The sequence below is a fragment of the Lipophrys pholis genome, assembly GCF_963383615.2.
Source record: "Lipophrys pholis genome assembly, chromosome: 6".
Classification (NCBI taxonomy): domain Eukaryota; kingdom Metazoa; phylum Chordata; class Actinopteri; order Blenniiformes; family Blenniidae; genus Lipophrys; species Lipophrys pholis.
The window spans coordinates 19,001,409-19,018,541 of record NC_137629.1 but is presented as its reverse complement, the minus strand read 5'-3'; the positions used below and the strand labels follow the sequence as shown (position 1 = coordinate 19,018,541).

General features: G+C 41.3%; 1 protein-coding gene across 1 annotated transcript in view; it reads left to right on the top strand.

Annotated features, from left to right (window-relative positions):
* tenm1 (teneurin transmembrane protein 1) overlaps positions 1-17,133 on the top strand; it is a gene marked incomplete at its 5' end in the record, with an annotated part of 195,095 nt that overhangs the window by 161,391 nt on the left and 16,571 nt on the right. The window contains 4 exons of the mRNA XM_080465661.1: positions 6,489-6,572; positions 6,976-7,170; positions 12,837-12,924; positions 15,321-15,517. Coding sequence (XP_080321787.1) covers positions 6,489-6,572; positions 6,976-7,170; positions 12,837-12,924; positions 15,321-15,517 — 564 coding nt within the window. The remainder of the gene's footprint in view (positions 1-6,488; positions 6,573-6,975; positions 7,171-12,836; positions 12,925-15,320; positions 15,518-17,133) is intronic.

Here is a 17,133-nt window from a genome sequence, read left to right as displayed (position 1 = left end):
TATTCCTGAGAAAATAGCCCCTGTTGTTAAAATAATCCCTGGCAAAACAAGTCTCCTGCAGGTCCTCTGTGTTGAATAATTATATTCATTAAATCAAATTGGCAATTAATGGCAGAGTATTTGTTTGTTGTGCTTTGTTGTGCTTTTACAGTCAGTGAATGTTGTCAATTTGCATCACCCAGCTCTTTTTCTAGAGAATCGCTGCGGCTCGTTAAAGGTGCTTGAATGTGTGCGTGAGACCAGAGACAGCTGACATCCAGTTTTGATCGGGCAACCTTCAGATTGCACTGCTAACTTATATCAGGCCTATTTGAGCCGAGGATGAATTATAAATGAGCTGCTGGCTCCATGGAGAGATCTGTGCCCACACACAGGGATGCAAGCGGACGTGGGTATGTGTGTGTGCGCGCGTGTGAGTATGTGTGTTCAGTCCAGGTGAATTCCCAGAGATGCTATTATGTGTCTTTAAAGGTGCCCGTGCCGCCTCACTCTTTTGTTACACCGTGGGTGGGAACGCATCCAGTCACGTTCGTCCTCCTTTTATGTTTGCGAGCGTAAACCACTGTGACCTCAGTGTTGATGGAAACTGGTGTCGCCCTGACTCAACAAACACCGCCGCTGAGATGTACGACGAGTGGACAGCACAGCGTTGGACAAATATTTTACTGCGATGTTACACTCAGTCTTAAATCCCCCCTCATTTTTGGTTTAATAGTGTGTAAACAGCACAGCAGCTATACAATCCTCACCAAGTAATGAAATTAGTTTTTCGTGGGCAATGGAGGCGTTCAAGGTCGAGAGGAAAAGTTGAATTTGATAAGATGATTTACATACAGCTTATATTTCCTGGCATAGGGTCAAGTGCTGTGTTTTCCAGCTGCTGTTAGCTCCCTTGCTCAACAGTGAGACTGTCCCTCATTCAAGTTTAGTTGGGATCCTTTGTGAGTGAAGTTTGCATGTTCTCCCCAAATCATGAGTCCCTGTCCACAGTCTAGAATAGAATAGAATAGAATAGAATAGAATAGAATAGAATAGAATAGAAAACCACATTGATGGAGTAGAGTAAACAAATAAAGTAATAAAGTCCAGGGTAAGTAGGCTATGACTGCTATGGTGGAGTAGCATGTGAAAAAAAGAATTTGGCATTGGATTTGTAAATGAAGATACACCAGTGGAGAAGCATAATGATGCATAATGATGGGCAGTTGAGCAGAGAGTAGAGAGTGCAGTGATGTGTGAGAGGTTTGCAGCCTGTTATGAATCCAGCGTCTGCAGTGAGCTGGCAGGACTTTCATGGAAACAATAGCTCCAGAGTCACTGCGAGGTAAGGCGGCGGCGGCAGCAACAAGGATCTGAAATTACTTTTCACTCTTCTCGATAGTTCGGCCATAATAATTCCATGTTAGGAGGAACCAGTCGAGGGGGTTTCTGTTTGATTAGTGTGCCTGCCTCTCAGTGCCATGGCAGCAGTATTCTACAAGGCATAGTGACATGGGACAAGGTCCTGAGGTTAATCCAGGAGCTGCTGGATAGATTATATCTCCCAGTCGGCCTGGGAATGAGCTCAGAATAGAGGAGCTGCAGAAAGTTTCAGGAGACAAGGATGTCGGCACGTCTTCTCCATACTGCCAGGAAACATGGACAGCATTGTTAACCTTGGTGCATAGCATCGCTTTAAATTCAATTGTGAATTACCCACGAGGAAAAAGCACAGACAAATTAGAAGCAACAGATTATCTATTTGTCTCCAAATGAATTTCAAGTTTGAAGTGAAAGAACGTCCTTTGGTGTACCACAAACGCCTTCTAGCCTTTTCCACTCGTACAGTTTTGTTTCCCCTCTTTGGCCTTCTCCCTCATCTTCTGGAGCTGAGACGCCGCTCGGCTGGATTAAGGTCTAATGATTGACTTGGCCAGTCTAAAACCTTCCCCCATTACCCTCTATCAAACTCCTTTATTGAGTTGGCAGACTTTTTTTTGGATCATTGTCTTCCTGCTTGAGAAAGTTCAGCACCGTTTTGTTGTAAACTCTTCATGCAAAAGTTACACTGTCAAGTAAAGGCTGTAGGGAATGTTCCAGAGGCAGCCCGGAAACTTCTTCCACCATGTTTTGGGATCAGGAGCGCATCGTTTCCACCACTTTGTTCCGTGACTTTTCTTGCTCCTCTCCGCACAAACTCCATTAGAGTTTTGGATTTGTACAGCTGATGAGTGGGTTGAGCCCTGTGTGTTCCTGCTGTGAAAGTCTTCCTCAGGCGCCGCATTCCGATACTTTCCCTCTGCCCTTTGGAGGTTGCTGGTGATATCGCGAACAGTTGTTTGGGGATGTTTCTTCACAGCTTTTCCTAATGTTTCTGCTATCAGCTGTTGTTTTCCTCAGTCGACCCGCTCCACGTCTGTTGCTCAGCTCACCGGCGCTTTTCTTCATACTGTTCGGGAGGCTTCAAATTGTCAAGCGGCGTCTTTAAATTAAAAACAACGTGTCTGCTCATGACGCCTAAGGCGTGAACCCAGAGAGGACGTCCACATTCAGATTTATTGTGCGATCATTCTCAACAGGACACATCTGGAACAAGAGAAACACCTGTCAGTAACATGATCGGGCTTTTTCCGCTCCACTCTGAACCAGGTGGTCTTATACAAAATGGTTTCTTTTACGTTGTTTAACACATGCGGCGGCGTACACTGGAAAATAAAAGCTCATAAAATGCCGGCGAAGATGTTCGGTTTCACTGTTACAGTTGCCAGGGATGTATATGATTGCTAAATGCTGAGTTCTCTCACCCTTCACTTGCAAAGAAAAAGGACAATGTTGCAGCAGTAATGCTCCTGAGGATATTCATTTGACATTTTACTTCCCCAATTTCAGGCAGTTACAGCCCCGCAGCTGTTAGGCCAAAATTATCTACCTTGGTCTCAAAGGACGAGACACATCTAGCAATACTGGGCCACCAAATATTAAAAATATAGGCCTGGTTCTGATCTCACCACGGAGTCTGCTGCTGCTTCAGCATCTGCAGGATGGAAGAGGTTAATGCAATTTTAGTAATAATCAATGTGTCGATTGTAACTTGTAAATACTTTTTTTTTTCCTCCACTGCAGATTCTCCTCCTCTCCTGCCTCCTTTGGTGCCAGCCCACACAGACACTTCTCAAAATACTAGCATTCACATTGTCGGCGAGAGCCAAATATTGAAGTGCGACGACTGCAAAACAAGTATAAGTCACAACTTTTTGTTAGTTTGACTTTTGTATCTGCTCAGAAACAAACAATTTACATCATTGTTCTATTTTTAATAACTTTCTTTCTTGATGCTTACAAGATAGTCAACCTGAGACTAGATCTCCCGGCAGTTCAGATTAGGATCCTGTTATGACGGTGATTTTTCACCGATGGGCCATGAATGTCCATCCACCCATCTTCTGCTTGGTAAAGGTCCCTAATATAATGCCTAATCCCAAGTTTTCAGAATTGGATGTTTAAATAGATTTTGGAATTACCCACAATAATATGCTGGTACATACTGTCCATCTATAAAGTTATAATACAGTTTTTCATCTGACTTATATTAAGTCCGTGTTTTTTCTTTATGTTAGGTTCCCGCTGGACGGTGTGCCACCCAATCACCTTCCACTTCACTTTGCATACGAGTGGGAAACACTTTAATAAAACACTTAATCATAGTTTATATACCTTTTGTTTTTAGACTCTTCAAATATTTACATCAACATCCCAGCTGAGATTAACTACAACAACTGTAAAATAGTTTTGTTTAAGGTTCACTTCCGGTACATTTATTAATATATATTTTATTGCCATTATCTCATATCCACATTGAGTTATTTCTGGGAAATGAATCTTTTCTATATTTGATCACTTTGTGGGAATTAAAGTCTGCTGCACACCAGAATATATTTAGATTTTTGAGTGGCCCAAAGCATCCTGCAGTTGAATAGCTGGATTCATGTTCAAAAGGACACGGCTGGAAACATGAATTTAAAAAATTGCATTGCGTAAACCTGTATTTTGTTCATAACAGAGCATAAAAGTGATACCAGGTGTTGGGGCACGGAGGGTTCACATTTTTTTCGTAAAAATCTTCAAATTCGATGGTGACAACACTTCTCAGAAAAGTTGGCACAGAGCCAAGTTTACTCAGTGTGTAGCTGGGTCTTCTGAACTGGATTCTTCCTCTTCATGACCAAAGTCCTTTCTATCGGTGTAGAGTGTGGACTGCAGCCAGGACATCCGGACTCTTGCGCTCCAAGGCCACGCAGTTGTAATGGATGCACTTTGTGCTTCAGCAATGTCCCCCTGAAATATGTAAGACCTTCCCTGAGAGAGACCTTTGCTGGACGAGGGCAAATGTTCTGACAGCGCTTACACCTTCTACAAGAACAGAGAAACCTCTTCATTTCCTCCAGGTTGCAAGAGCAAACTTTGCCGGGACATAGCCTGCTTCATGAGAAACTAAAAGAGCAAAACTCCTGGGATGAAGAAGAACATTTTTTTTTTTTTTAAATAGTTCTGCCCAGATGATGTGCTGAGAAGAAGCGGCAGGATTTCCCAAACCAGGTCTGAGAGGAGCTAATTCTTTCCTCTCAGAAATTCTGTCTCATTTGACCACAGTAGTAGACAGCTCTCTTTCTCTTGTGTGTTTTCTGCTTTTCTTTCTTGACTTCGAGACCCCGTTTTTTGTTTTTTTTTCACGACTTCATGAATATCTCCTTTTAAAGAAGTGCAAACTGAGGGCCCAGAGATCACCAGCGTCCAAAATGACCCCCAGTTTTGCCCTTTGCACACAAAGATTTCTCCAGTCTGAAACTTTTGATGAAGTTATGCACTGTAAGATACTGGGATCATTAAGGTCTCTGCAATTTTGCTTTGAGGAGCGATTTTCTGAATATCCTCCTCATCTTTGCAAACCGGTTATGCAGACGAGTGAACTTATGCTCATCCTTGAGATAATCTGGCTCTCTTTTCTTACTTAATCATGTTATTGGCCCTTTTTCCTAACGACGTAAATTGCAAAATACTCCTAGTGTCTTTCTTTTCTTTTCAAATTAGAGCCACTTCATTTGCTGTTTTGTTACCCATTTCACAACTTATTTGAAATGCGGATATTCAAAAGAAGTTAATTTCTTATTAGCTCACTTTCATCGCCGGTATATTCTGATGTGAAAGGTGAGTGTGTGTTTTTGAGAAGTGCGAGCCACCGCACCAAGTTATTAATTACATTTTACACATCGTTTTCGCTTTTTCTTGCATTGGAGTAGTTTCTTTTAAGGAGGCTCTTCAACTCCAATCAAGAGTCCTTTAGCACAATTCCTTAACCTTTGTCGGCGCCACACAGCACATAATCCACGCCTAATTAGTGAAAAGGACTCACAAACGTTGGCAGTGGCTCCGGCGGCTAAAGAGTTAATCCAAATTTTTATTTAATCTCCGGTTTTAATTCAGCGGGCCCCATCTCTGCGTTGCAGGTCAGCTTGACTTGTAGAGGCAATCACCCGCCGCAGTCGCAAAGTTCAATATCATGAGCAGGGGAGGTTTGATGCATGTCCTCTCTGGCGGTGGAGTCGGTGAGTCCCGCTTGATGAATCTCCCCACCTCTTAAAATGGGATTTCTAAGTCAACCCTCTCCTCTCTCTCATTTGACAGAGCCTATAATTGGACATGTCAGTGGCAATTTAACATGATCCATTTATTTACCAATCCGTCTTCGCAGTCATCAATCACCTCATGCCTGAGACGCGCCGCGGCGTCTCCGACCCGGCTCGCTGTTGGAACATTTGTGTGTGTGTATGTGTTTGGTGGACAGTGCCGCGTGGAGGCTGTGCACCGGTGTAGTTTCGTCTGGCTTTGACCCCCGCGGTGTTAGCGGACAGGGTGTGCTATTTGAGCAGGCAGCGATCATGGTTATTGGATGACATTTGGAGCGCTGCTGCTACGAGGCTTGAATAAACACGGGGAGGGCTCCCTGCACGCCGCTGACCTTTGCATGAGCAGGGAGGGTCAGGAGGCCTAATACTATGTTATTAAGGAGATATTATTTTGTATCACCTGTAACCGACTGAGAAGATCCCACATCGCACCAATTTTAAAGTCGCTGCATCGGCTGCCTGCTATTTTTAGAATTGATTTTATTGGTTGTTAAAGCTCTTGATGATCTCTACATTTAGCAGATTTACCTTTATCACGTGAGGTAGATGTCAATTTTCTCCTCTGTTTCCTCAAACTTAACTCAGTCGTCTAACACATTACACTTCCTGGTAACACTGCGAAGAAATTCTAGAGTGAAGGAAGGATCATTGTAGGGTTTTAATATTGTTTATTTTTGTGCTACATTTGTCGTCTTGTAATAGTAGAAGTTTGATTGACAGTGAGCGATCGCTCGGGTCTCTTCTGTATTTTCGTCCTTACTTAAGATGTAAATATAATAACTGTGTGTTCGATGTGTGTGTGTGTGTGTGTGTGTCATTAACCAGGTGCGTCTGGAGTGGCCAACCGACCTGGCCGTGAACCCGCTGGACAACTCCCTCTACATCCTGGACAACAACATCGTCCTGCAGGTCGGGATAAAGTCCTGCAATGCATGTTTGCAATGAACCCCTGCTTCTTATTTAGTCCTGTTTTTCCCCAGAGAGAGATGGGGATGCTGGCAATAGAAGTGAAAAAATATTTTTTCACAAAATGTAGCGCTGTCACTGCGGATGCGTTTGGAGTGAGTGAGTGAGACTGCCGACAAAAGAAAGCGCACCTTGTTAAAAAAAAAAGAAAAAATAACATATTATCACAGGTCTCCGCATGAGTTGTTTTCAGGAAGGTGTCACTCAACTCTCTCTCCTAAATTAATGAATTACCTGTTTGAGCATGTGTGGCGTGAGAACGTAATGAGCCAGTAGATGGAGGGGTTTATGTTTGTGAGGCTTGATGCGTCTGATGTGTGGGTTTTCTTTAAAAATTTGTTTTCAGGTGTCAGAGGGCCTTCAGGTACGCATCGTGGCCGGACGTCCAATCCACTGTCAGGTACCAGGGATTGACCACCACCTGGTGAGCCGGGCGGCTGTGCGCGCCACCTTGGAGGCTGCGAAGGCCATCGCCCTGTCCCACCTGGGAACGCTGTTCATCGCCGAGACGGACGAGCGGAGAATCAACCGCATCCAACAGGTCAGCAGACTGTCAGTACCGAAGATAAACAACATCTCTCGGATCGTATTTGTTACGTACATTGCATAACCTCAAAATTCAATGGTGTGCTGATTATTAAAGCCAGGGGTGTCAAACTCCTTTTAGTTCAGGGTCCAATTTCTTCTTGAATGGGCCAGACCCATAAAATAGTGCCACAATAACCTTTGAATTTAAACTTCAAAGTTATTCTTTGTTGTGGCGCAGAATATATATGTGATGAAAATGTCTATATTTTCACAAAACCAAACAATTACTATGAAAAATGACTACAATCTCAACATGAAGACAATTTTAATGATACTTTCCTCATTGAAATGTCTAAAAACCTTCTCCTGTAGTTGTTGTGTTATGCATGTTTTTACAAACTCTCCTTCACAGCGTGGCTTGACCTCAGTGGGTATTCATAAGAATTTTTTTATTTTGTGTGTGTTTTCTATGAAATTCTTACCATTTTCTTGGTGGTTGGGCCGGATTGGAGCCTCTTGCAGGTCATTTCGGTCTACGGGCCTTATATTTGACACCCAACAATAGTCAACCTGCTTAATCTGGGTGCCACATTTGCCACAATTGGCCAGGGTCTATATTTTCTTCATCAATAATAATAACTCAAACGTTAATCTATTTAATTTTTACAGCATGTTGGCAAGTTGGAGTGGAATATACAATCAATAAGTTCATACTTTCTGTTCTATTAGTTTGTATGGTCTTTTCCCTGAAAATGAAAACATTTATAATGAATTAAAGTACATTTTTTTCAGATTAAATAAAAAAATGTATTCAGCTATGAAGAGGTTGCTTTAGGGGTCAAATGCAAGTCGCAGGCTCGAGGTAGAGGTATTCAAACCACTGTTTGAATAGTTGTAGTGCTAAAATATAATGTTGATTATACTCCAATTTAATTCTGATACCAGCAACACCAAACACACACACACACACACACACACACACACACACACACACACACACACACACACACACAAAGGGTAAAAGAAAATCTGTAAAAATCTTGAAAAAAGTAAATACATAACAGAAGTGGAAAATCTCACCTCTAATGAAGTAAACTGGCAGCAGTCCAGTACACATGAGTGTGTGTTAAAAAAAAAACCAGAGGGCGAGTTGTTCGGAGCTAAACATGAGGAGGTTCATCAATTTTTAAACACAGTGTGGGCAAACAGTGTAAAAATGAAAAGAACTGTGGCTTCCAGCATCTATTGCACATCATAATAATAAAATAATCTCTGTAAAAGTATCTGTACACAAGGCCAAAAGCCAATATTGAATTTGGATAATTGTGATTTTAGTCAGCGCTGTGTGAAACACACTGAGAGGAAAGAGAAGGAGATATTTCTATGGAAGTCACCACATGAGTTTAGTCTTGAAAAATATCATCTGTGACCACACTTCGTCACTTAACACTCAATCACAAAGAAAGTGTGTTGATATTTTGAAAACCAGTGAATTTTTGGTGTAAAAGACCCTCACGGCTGACACCGAAGCACACTTTATACTGATAAGGACTTCATCATCGGCAAATCTGACCAAAAGACAGCCGTCATGTTGCCTAGTAACCATTTCTCTGATCTCCACGCTCAACATGTGAGATGAAATATGTCAAAATGAAAACGCCTCCGAAGCAACAATACCCAGAAAGTTAAATAACACTGCTGTACATGAGAGACATTAATGAATTGAAAACGTATTGCCCAATTTGATCAGACAGAAGAAATTCTAACATATTCAGCTCCAAATGTTTATCATGGTTTAGTGAGAAAGGAAAAAAATGTTCACTTAAAAATCATGAAATATTCTTCAGAAAAAACCCTGCAAACTCCGTTTTGCTGCAGTGTTTCAGACTAATGTGCAACAGCCTGTCGCTGACTTTATTAGCAGCAAGGTTGCCAGTTATAGCCGCGACGTCGCTGATCTGCTGCTAACGGCTGTCTCAAGTGTTCAAGCCTGACCTGTGTCACTCACTGCAAACTACTGACAGGAAACCATGGACAACAAAAGGAAAATTGATTTTACCTAGGAATATATTAAAGCGTTATATGGCAGCACATCTGGAAAGAATTCACAGTTTCTTCACTTTTACCACATTTTGTATGTTAGTCTGATTCCATAATGGATTAAATTCATGGTTTCCCTCAAAATTCTACACAAAATATCCAATAAAGACCACATGGAACATTTGTTTTAAGTTTGCAAATGCATAAAAAATAAAGTGATGCTTTTTCCAGTGCGCTGTATTTATATGTGGACTCAATTTACAAAAATGTGCATGTCTTGTTTGCAATTCTTCCCATGTCAGTTTTGTTTTAGATGAACTATTTTCATTTAACTACACTCGTTGTGGGTTTTATGATGCACAATTTTCCTTGACTTTGTGTGTGTGTGATGGGCAATTGCAATTCAAAACCCGTACTAAATTCAAGCCAAATGTCCAAAATAATCAGAGAGTGATCACAAAGCAAAAGGCCCATCATCACAAGAATTTCTCAAAAATGAAAGCAGGGGGGGAAAAAAAAAAAAAAAAAAAAGCCAGCTCAGCTTGAGTTGACACCAACGCTCCATCTGGCCTTTTGACACTAATTTAGCCTGAGACTTATTGCTTGATGAGTCCCACCGCAGTGAGGTTGTTTGCATAACAGATGCTGTGCAGCATGTTCCTCCGAGTGTGTTCACACTCCAATGTACAAAACTCTGATGCATCAGAAAGATATTTCTGTAAAGTCCTTTAAAGACTTTTTTTTGTATTCGTCCATTACCTCCATTAGCTAGCAGCGCGCTGCCTCAGGACTGCAGCATTTTGGCAGCAGCACCTCAAAGATACTGCCTGCTGGACTCAATCAATAGTCCCTTTGTGGTCTGCAGCACCACGCTGGGTCCATGCGGAGGCAGACAGGAACATATAAATGCCTCAAATGCTTTTTTTTATTTATTTTTTTAAATGGGGACCAGCCAGCCATGTTGAATCAAGCAATGAATAGAATGGTCTCTCTTTTTTTTTTTTTTTTTTCTCCCCCTGTATTTGTCACACCTGTTTTATGTTTGCCATTTCTAGGACTATATTTATCAAACGTCTCAGGAGCATTCAGACAGAAAGTCAATTTAGTACAAAAAAAAAAAAAAAAAAGAAAGAAAAATTCAGCCAGTCCACATTCGCACAGTCTCTCAGCAACAAGTTCAGACAGTAAATGACACTTTTATTTGTGTCAGTGAAGCGTAAAATAAAATTAACGACAACGTGTTTTGCGACCGGTGGTGGTGATGATGATGATGATGATAATGATGAGGATGAGCTCCGATTTTCACGGTAGTTTTTGATGCGCAATCAACAGATTCAGAAATCAGTCAGGCGACTCAAAACACACTGTGACATGGAAGAAACGGGTGTTATATATACGTTGTCTCACTGGTGAAACTCGCGCAGGTACATCTGCTTTAAAAAGATAAAAATGTGACACTCAAGTGAAGTTACGGTTGAGATCGTCTTGCGTTGCACCGGTTGCATCTTGTTCTCTCTGAGCGTTAATAAATGTGTGCGTGCCCTGGCTGCAGTGAGGATTGTTTTGGCACCGCTTCCCCAGACCAGGCACGTCTGTTCATCGCATGGACTTAGAACATTTGGCCGGAACCTCAAGGATCACACATGCATAACCAATATGTGTGGAATTTTTGATTATATTTCAATCCTTTATGGAGCCAGCGAAGTTACTGAATATGCATATTGGAGCTTTGAGGTGCATTAAAACCACAATCATCATATGCTAAATTAGCTCCGTTGTGACTTTGTTTGTTTATTTTCAATTAAACGCAAATTGCCGGCGCTCGTTCTCGTTCCGTAGTTTTTGAAGACTGAGCCTTTTATCGAGCCGTGAGGAACTTTGTCATTGTTTTAAAATCGAAGCCGCGGCTCTCTATATTTCACCACCTCGAGAAGTAAGCGCGTGTTTTTCATATCGCTGCCCCCATGCTGGGGACACAAAACAGATTAGGGCAGCTCTGCTGGAGGATCCTGGAGGACGTACGAGTCTTTTTCCTGGGTCAAGGTGATGAAAGGCTTTTACGACTGAAACCGGGACTTTATGTGCAGAACTTTGTGACTTTTGGATGCTTCGTGAAACATTTTAGAGATGTGATTTGATAATCCGGACGAAAATACACTTACACACCATACAACCATGCATCCTACTGGCCAAAAGAAAGAAACCTGTGGATGTGGAAAAAATAGAAAGATAACATGAATTTTAAGATGGATGGATGGATGGATGGATGGATGGATGGATGGATTACCTTCATAACATCTTGCCAAAATTCTGATAAATTGTTGAATTAAAGAGTATTATTTACATTTTGTTACAACTGCTGCTAAAATTGTAATAATACATAAATAGGAATTAATTTCTTGCACATAACAGCTCTTTTTGGGAGTCTTGTGCAAACTGTAGTTAGAGGGATAGTCATCATATTGATTGATTGAGAGCACATAACAGTTATTACATTATTGGATGTTATGATCCCGTGTGGTAAATTGCAGCAGCCGAGACAATAGATATAGTGCAATTACCATAAAAACATTTATCTAACATACAGTATTCAGTAGATGTATTAGTAATTACCATAAACCGTGATGTCGATAAAGAAAGGAAGGAAGAAAAGGAAAACTGAATCATGTTATTCTATACAAAAGCATATAAAAAGCAAACAGCAACTCAACAACCACAGTTAAAAAAAGAAATTTACATTAAATATTGACATACATGTTTAAAATAAGAAAAATATATAAGGAGCATAGATACCAGCCACAAACAGAGGATATGATTCTTGGACGTGTCATTTTGCACCAAAATCATTGTAAGATGTGAAATAATACTGAAATTGCATTTAGATTTACTGAAAAATGTTGTTTAATTGAGGTTGTGTAAAAGATTGTTACCATATTGTACAAAGGAAAATGTTCGGAGTCGTTATTTGAAGGCGAGAGTGCTGTCATTTACTGCTCCAGCCCACTTTTTAATGAAATAGACCCTGTATTTTATTGCATTTTTCACTTTAATAGTGCTACTCAGGCGGGCTGTGTCAGTCCTCTCAATATGGGAATGAAAACAAATAGCAGAGCAATAATAGCTTAATGATAAACATCTCAAATGAACTTTCCCTCAAGGACAGAGAAGCTAAAAAAAAAGAAAAAAAAGAAAAAGAAAATCAAACATCATCCTCTCCAATTATCTTCCAACAAAGCCTGCACCTCTCGGACCAGTTCAGAGGCTTCATCCTCCAAAGATTAATCAAAATCAAATTGTTGGTGTAGCGGTTTTCACCTCCTTTTATTGCCCTCAACATCAGCACAATCCGTTTAATTTGTTTGGAGAACGGTGCAAAGATTTCTCACTCAGTCAAACAGACTTCCTGATGCGCTGCCAGAACATAATGCTTTTGTTTTCCCCTCTAATTGAAACAAAGGGCATCAGAGATTTTGGTTTGACGTGTCGATCCAAACATGCTGTCGTCCTTTTGCTTTAGTATTCAGCGTATTCGGTGAGATTTAATCCTTTTAATAAAGATGATCTTGCGTGAGGCCGCGGGAGCACGCCGTTCTGCTCAGCGATGATCTGGTGACGTGTCGCTTTCTGAAATCTCCACAGGTGTCGACCAACGGTGAGATATCGGTTATCTCCGGGGCCCCCACCGACTGCGATTGCAAGATAGACCCCAACTGTGACTGCTTCTCTGGTGGGTCATCAGGCACACACACGCACACACCTGCAAACCCTTTGTGCACACTTACACATACGGGGAAGCTTTATCCTAAGAACCTGCATAAAGCGTGCAAAAGTGCAAACAGATTGTGCTTTAACTTTAATTCCATTTTGCAGAGAAGACAGATAATGGCATAAACGTGTAAAGGTTTTACACGATGGAAAAAACACACCGGTACACACAGCAAGCAACCAATAAAATATCTTTTAATAGAGTTTGCACATAACAGTCATGGGAGGGCAGCTGAGGAAATGCCTCTCACCACAATAACTGAATCACCCCTGAACTACAATATGCCCCTGGCGTAGACTAAGTGTACAAGATACAATCTTCAGTGTGTCCCGTTAACTTTCACATCAAGTTCACACCTATTTTTCGACATGCAAACCATTAGATCAGGCAAATAGTTAACTTTTTTGTGTGTGTGTTTTTTTTAAGTCCGTTTCAATGAAAAATTGTAGTTTGTGTCTTTAAATCTGTTGCATGATGTAAAACAATCGTGTGTGTGTGTGTGTATGTGTGTGTGTGTGCGTGCGTGTCACGGTTTCTAAATGACAATATTCCCTAAATTGGAATTTTGGATCTACTTTCTCCAAATATATTGTTAAAAGGATTTTTTTTTATTCTGTTGTCACCGTCTCTTCCTTATATGCAGAAAACAGCTTTTTTTTTTTTTTTTTTTTTTTTACTGCATCGGATCCAATATGGTGTCACTGTTTTTAATTAAAAAGATTCATTCATGTACACTTGTATATTTGAACTCAAATATGGACACATTTGTCATCAAAGTTTAAGGATTAAGTAATGTGAGAGTATGGGATTATATCTAATAGGATTACGGGACCGAAAAAAAAAAAAACCCCAACATATAACTGCTTTTATAAATGATTTCCGATCATATCAGAAGCCTCGCCTGTTTCGGAAGTACGTTTGGAGGGAACGAAAGCTGCAGTTCTTCAAAAGCTCCCATGATTTGATAGAGGCTATATTGCTTGATATCGAGTGAGTAAATCTCACTGCCTGCGTGTCCCTGCTGGCCAGTAATTTTATTAGCACAGCCTGAGAGTAACTCGCTCCTTTGTCTGTTTCTCTCTCTCCCTCTCTCTCTCTCTCTCATCTCTCTTTTAGCCCGTTTCAATTATTTAAGTCAACATGACGCCCCATGTTTAAGACCGGCCTCTTTGGCTCCCTTTGAAAAATTAGACAAAATTATAATAAGGGCCTAAACGACAACAGCGCGCAGGAACGGAAGGCCGATCAATAATGTGTCAGTGGTGAAGTGAGAAAGGGTAATTTGTGAACGTACGCGTGTTGGGTATACAGAGCGCAGCGCGAGGCGACGTATTTGTATTTGTATTCAAAGGGAGTCGCTTTCTTCTCTGAAATCTCCAGCTAAATGTTCAGTAGGAACCGGCTCGGGAGAAATCTCTCAAATCTATTCAAATTACAGCTGGGCGAAGAAAAAGCTCACTCGGAGCCGCCAAATGTTTTTTAACCAGTTGGTGGATCATGGAAGGGCACCTGAAACGTAATAAAAGGAACGGGGTGAGGACCGAACAAATAAGCAGATGTTCTTTTGACAGTTAGTCCATGCTCTCATTGTAAGTGTCAGAGGATGTGATCTTATCATTTAATTCTGCTCATAAAAATCGGTCTCTTTTGCCATTCAAAATGGAGGGAAGTGTCTTTGCCATGCCACACGCCAATGGGCTGTAACCATCCCTATTTCTTGGGTTGTACTTTGCATATTTTCAATCATGTCTTGCTGTTAACAGATGATTACTCTCTTCAGAGGCTTTTCCGTTTCCAGCCCAGCGCCACAAACACTCGCACGGTGTCTTTGAACATGCACACGTGTGTGGAGCATACAGCCGCCAAATACAAACGGACACATACACACACACACACACACACACACATAATGTGCATGCTGTCAGGAGATAAACTGCCACCCTGCCGTCTGTACAGACCCATCAGAGACCCCGGGCCTACTGCTGACAGCATCTAAAGGGCTTCACCCGGCTATTATCCTGCTGTGCTACTAAAGACATCTGGATGCATTCAGTCGCCTACCACTGCTGTCTGATAAGGCCGAGGTCACTATCAAGGTGGTCATATCGACTCCTTTGGGGAGCTCCGGTATCCCAACAAGTCCAAGTCCTGAACCAAACTGATAACCGCATAAGCAGCACCATGGGATCTTCATATTTTCCAGACCTTTGTGTGCGCTGGTTGTGACTTTGCTCTTTGGCTGATGACTGATTTGCATTTCTCAGTGTGTTTTACAACGCAGGGGGCTTTTTCTTTTGATAAAAAGGACTTGGTTCTTTGTGAAATAACGTGCCCTTGTTTATTTCCCCCCCTATCAGGAGATGGAGGTTATGCCCGCGACGCACGTCTTAAAGCCCCCTCCTCTCTGGCTGTTGCCCCCAACGGCACGCTGTATATTGCTGATCTGGGCAACATCCGGATCAGGGCCGTCAGCCCGAACCAGCCTCAGCCCAACCCCACCGGCCTGGTGGAGATCAGCTCCCCACTGGACCAGGAGCTCTATCTCTTCAGCCAGGTACACCAGGATTAAGCTCCCTCGCTCTTTAAAACAGGCCAATTTGCATTTGAAACATTTGGTGAAGGTCAAATAAGGATGAAACCTTTGATTGAAGAGCCTTGTAAGTACACGCGACACATGAGTTCACATGAGCTTTCCGCATAACTTAAGACTCGGTTGTTGCTCAGTGAGACTGAAAAAAGTTGCCGGGATATTTTGCATCTTTTCACTCAGTTTGAATACTTCTCCACTACTTTTACAATGGTTTTTCCAAGTAGATTTATGTTCACCATATCTGTTTGGTTTTATCCACAACATTTCACCACAAACTTCAACTTCTTACAAACGTAAATCAGGTTAGCTTCTTTCCGTTTGCATCTGGAAGGTACACTACAATTGTTTTATTTCTTTTTTTAATCATTTCATTATTGTTTGCCTCTTTGCATCCCGACATTGACTGACTTCTATCTAAAGAGATGGAGTCAAGACATGAACTCGGACACAGTTCAAGATTGAAAAAAAAAACAAAAACCTTTGATTTTAAGTCCAACACTTTGAATCCACCAGCAACAAAGAACATTTCAGTCCAAAAGGCAAGATGGTGAAATAAAGAGCAGCCAGTAGGACCACAGAAACTCCTGCAAAGAGACGAATTCAGCTATAAACCTTCAGTATATACGCTGAAATAAAGACGGAAGACATAATTATGATAATCACAAAGACAATAAGGGTTAGGGTTAAGCCGCATAGACACTTATGTAGAAATATGGATGATGGGATTAAACAGAAACATATTGCAACAAAAGGAACCAAAGCTATAGATACCGATAAGATGACAAATAACGTACAGTTACTGACTGACAGTAAAAATCTATAAACAAGATTCATGGTATATCGAACTATAAGATATAAAAACATGTGTGTGTTCGAGGTGTAAAACAGATGAAAGTTGGAAACTTCACTCCAGAAAAATGTGCCTTCTGAAAGTGACCTCTGACGGGGAGAGCGAGGAGTCGCGGAGGTGAAAGTGAACCCGATCACACTGATGACGGAGCACATTGAGAGCAGCAACGCACTCCCCATCTGTGGCCTTATTAAGAGGAACGGGTGAAGTTGTCGACTCGAATAAGAGAAAATGTTCTTCATGTTCTTTGTGTCCTTCGATGTCCGATTTCTCTCCTTTATCCTTCCGGAAACTCTTTTGGTTTCGCTCAGTTTTCACGATTTGACAGTCCGCCGACTTTTGCACAGACAGATAGATGATGTCGTTTCACTTTTCAATCAATCAAACTTTATTTACGTGTCGGTACAATTAAGGCGTGTTTCCAAAGAATCACTCGACATGGTTTACAATGAGACAAAAAACAAGGAAGTGGAAGGAAGCATTAAATGGGACAAAAAGTAGGCATTTAAAGGGTAAAATCAGAGTGATTGTTTACTGAAAGGCAGAGAAACGGATTAAAAATTATTTTAAGGAGACATCTAAACAAGATGGGTCAGAAAGGTTTCATCCATTCTGAATAAAGGAAGAGTTTTAAACTGAGGTGGCATTGCTTTGTCCCAGTGTCTTTTGACTCTGCAAATAAAGCAACATTTAAAAAGAGGTAAAACAAGTATCGGTATATTTAAGCACA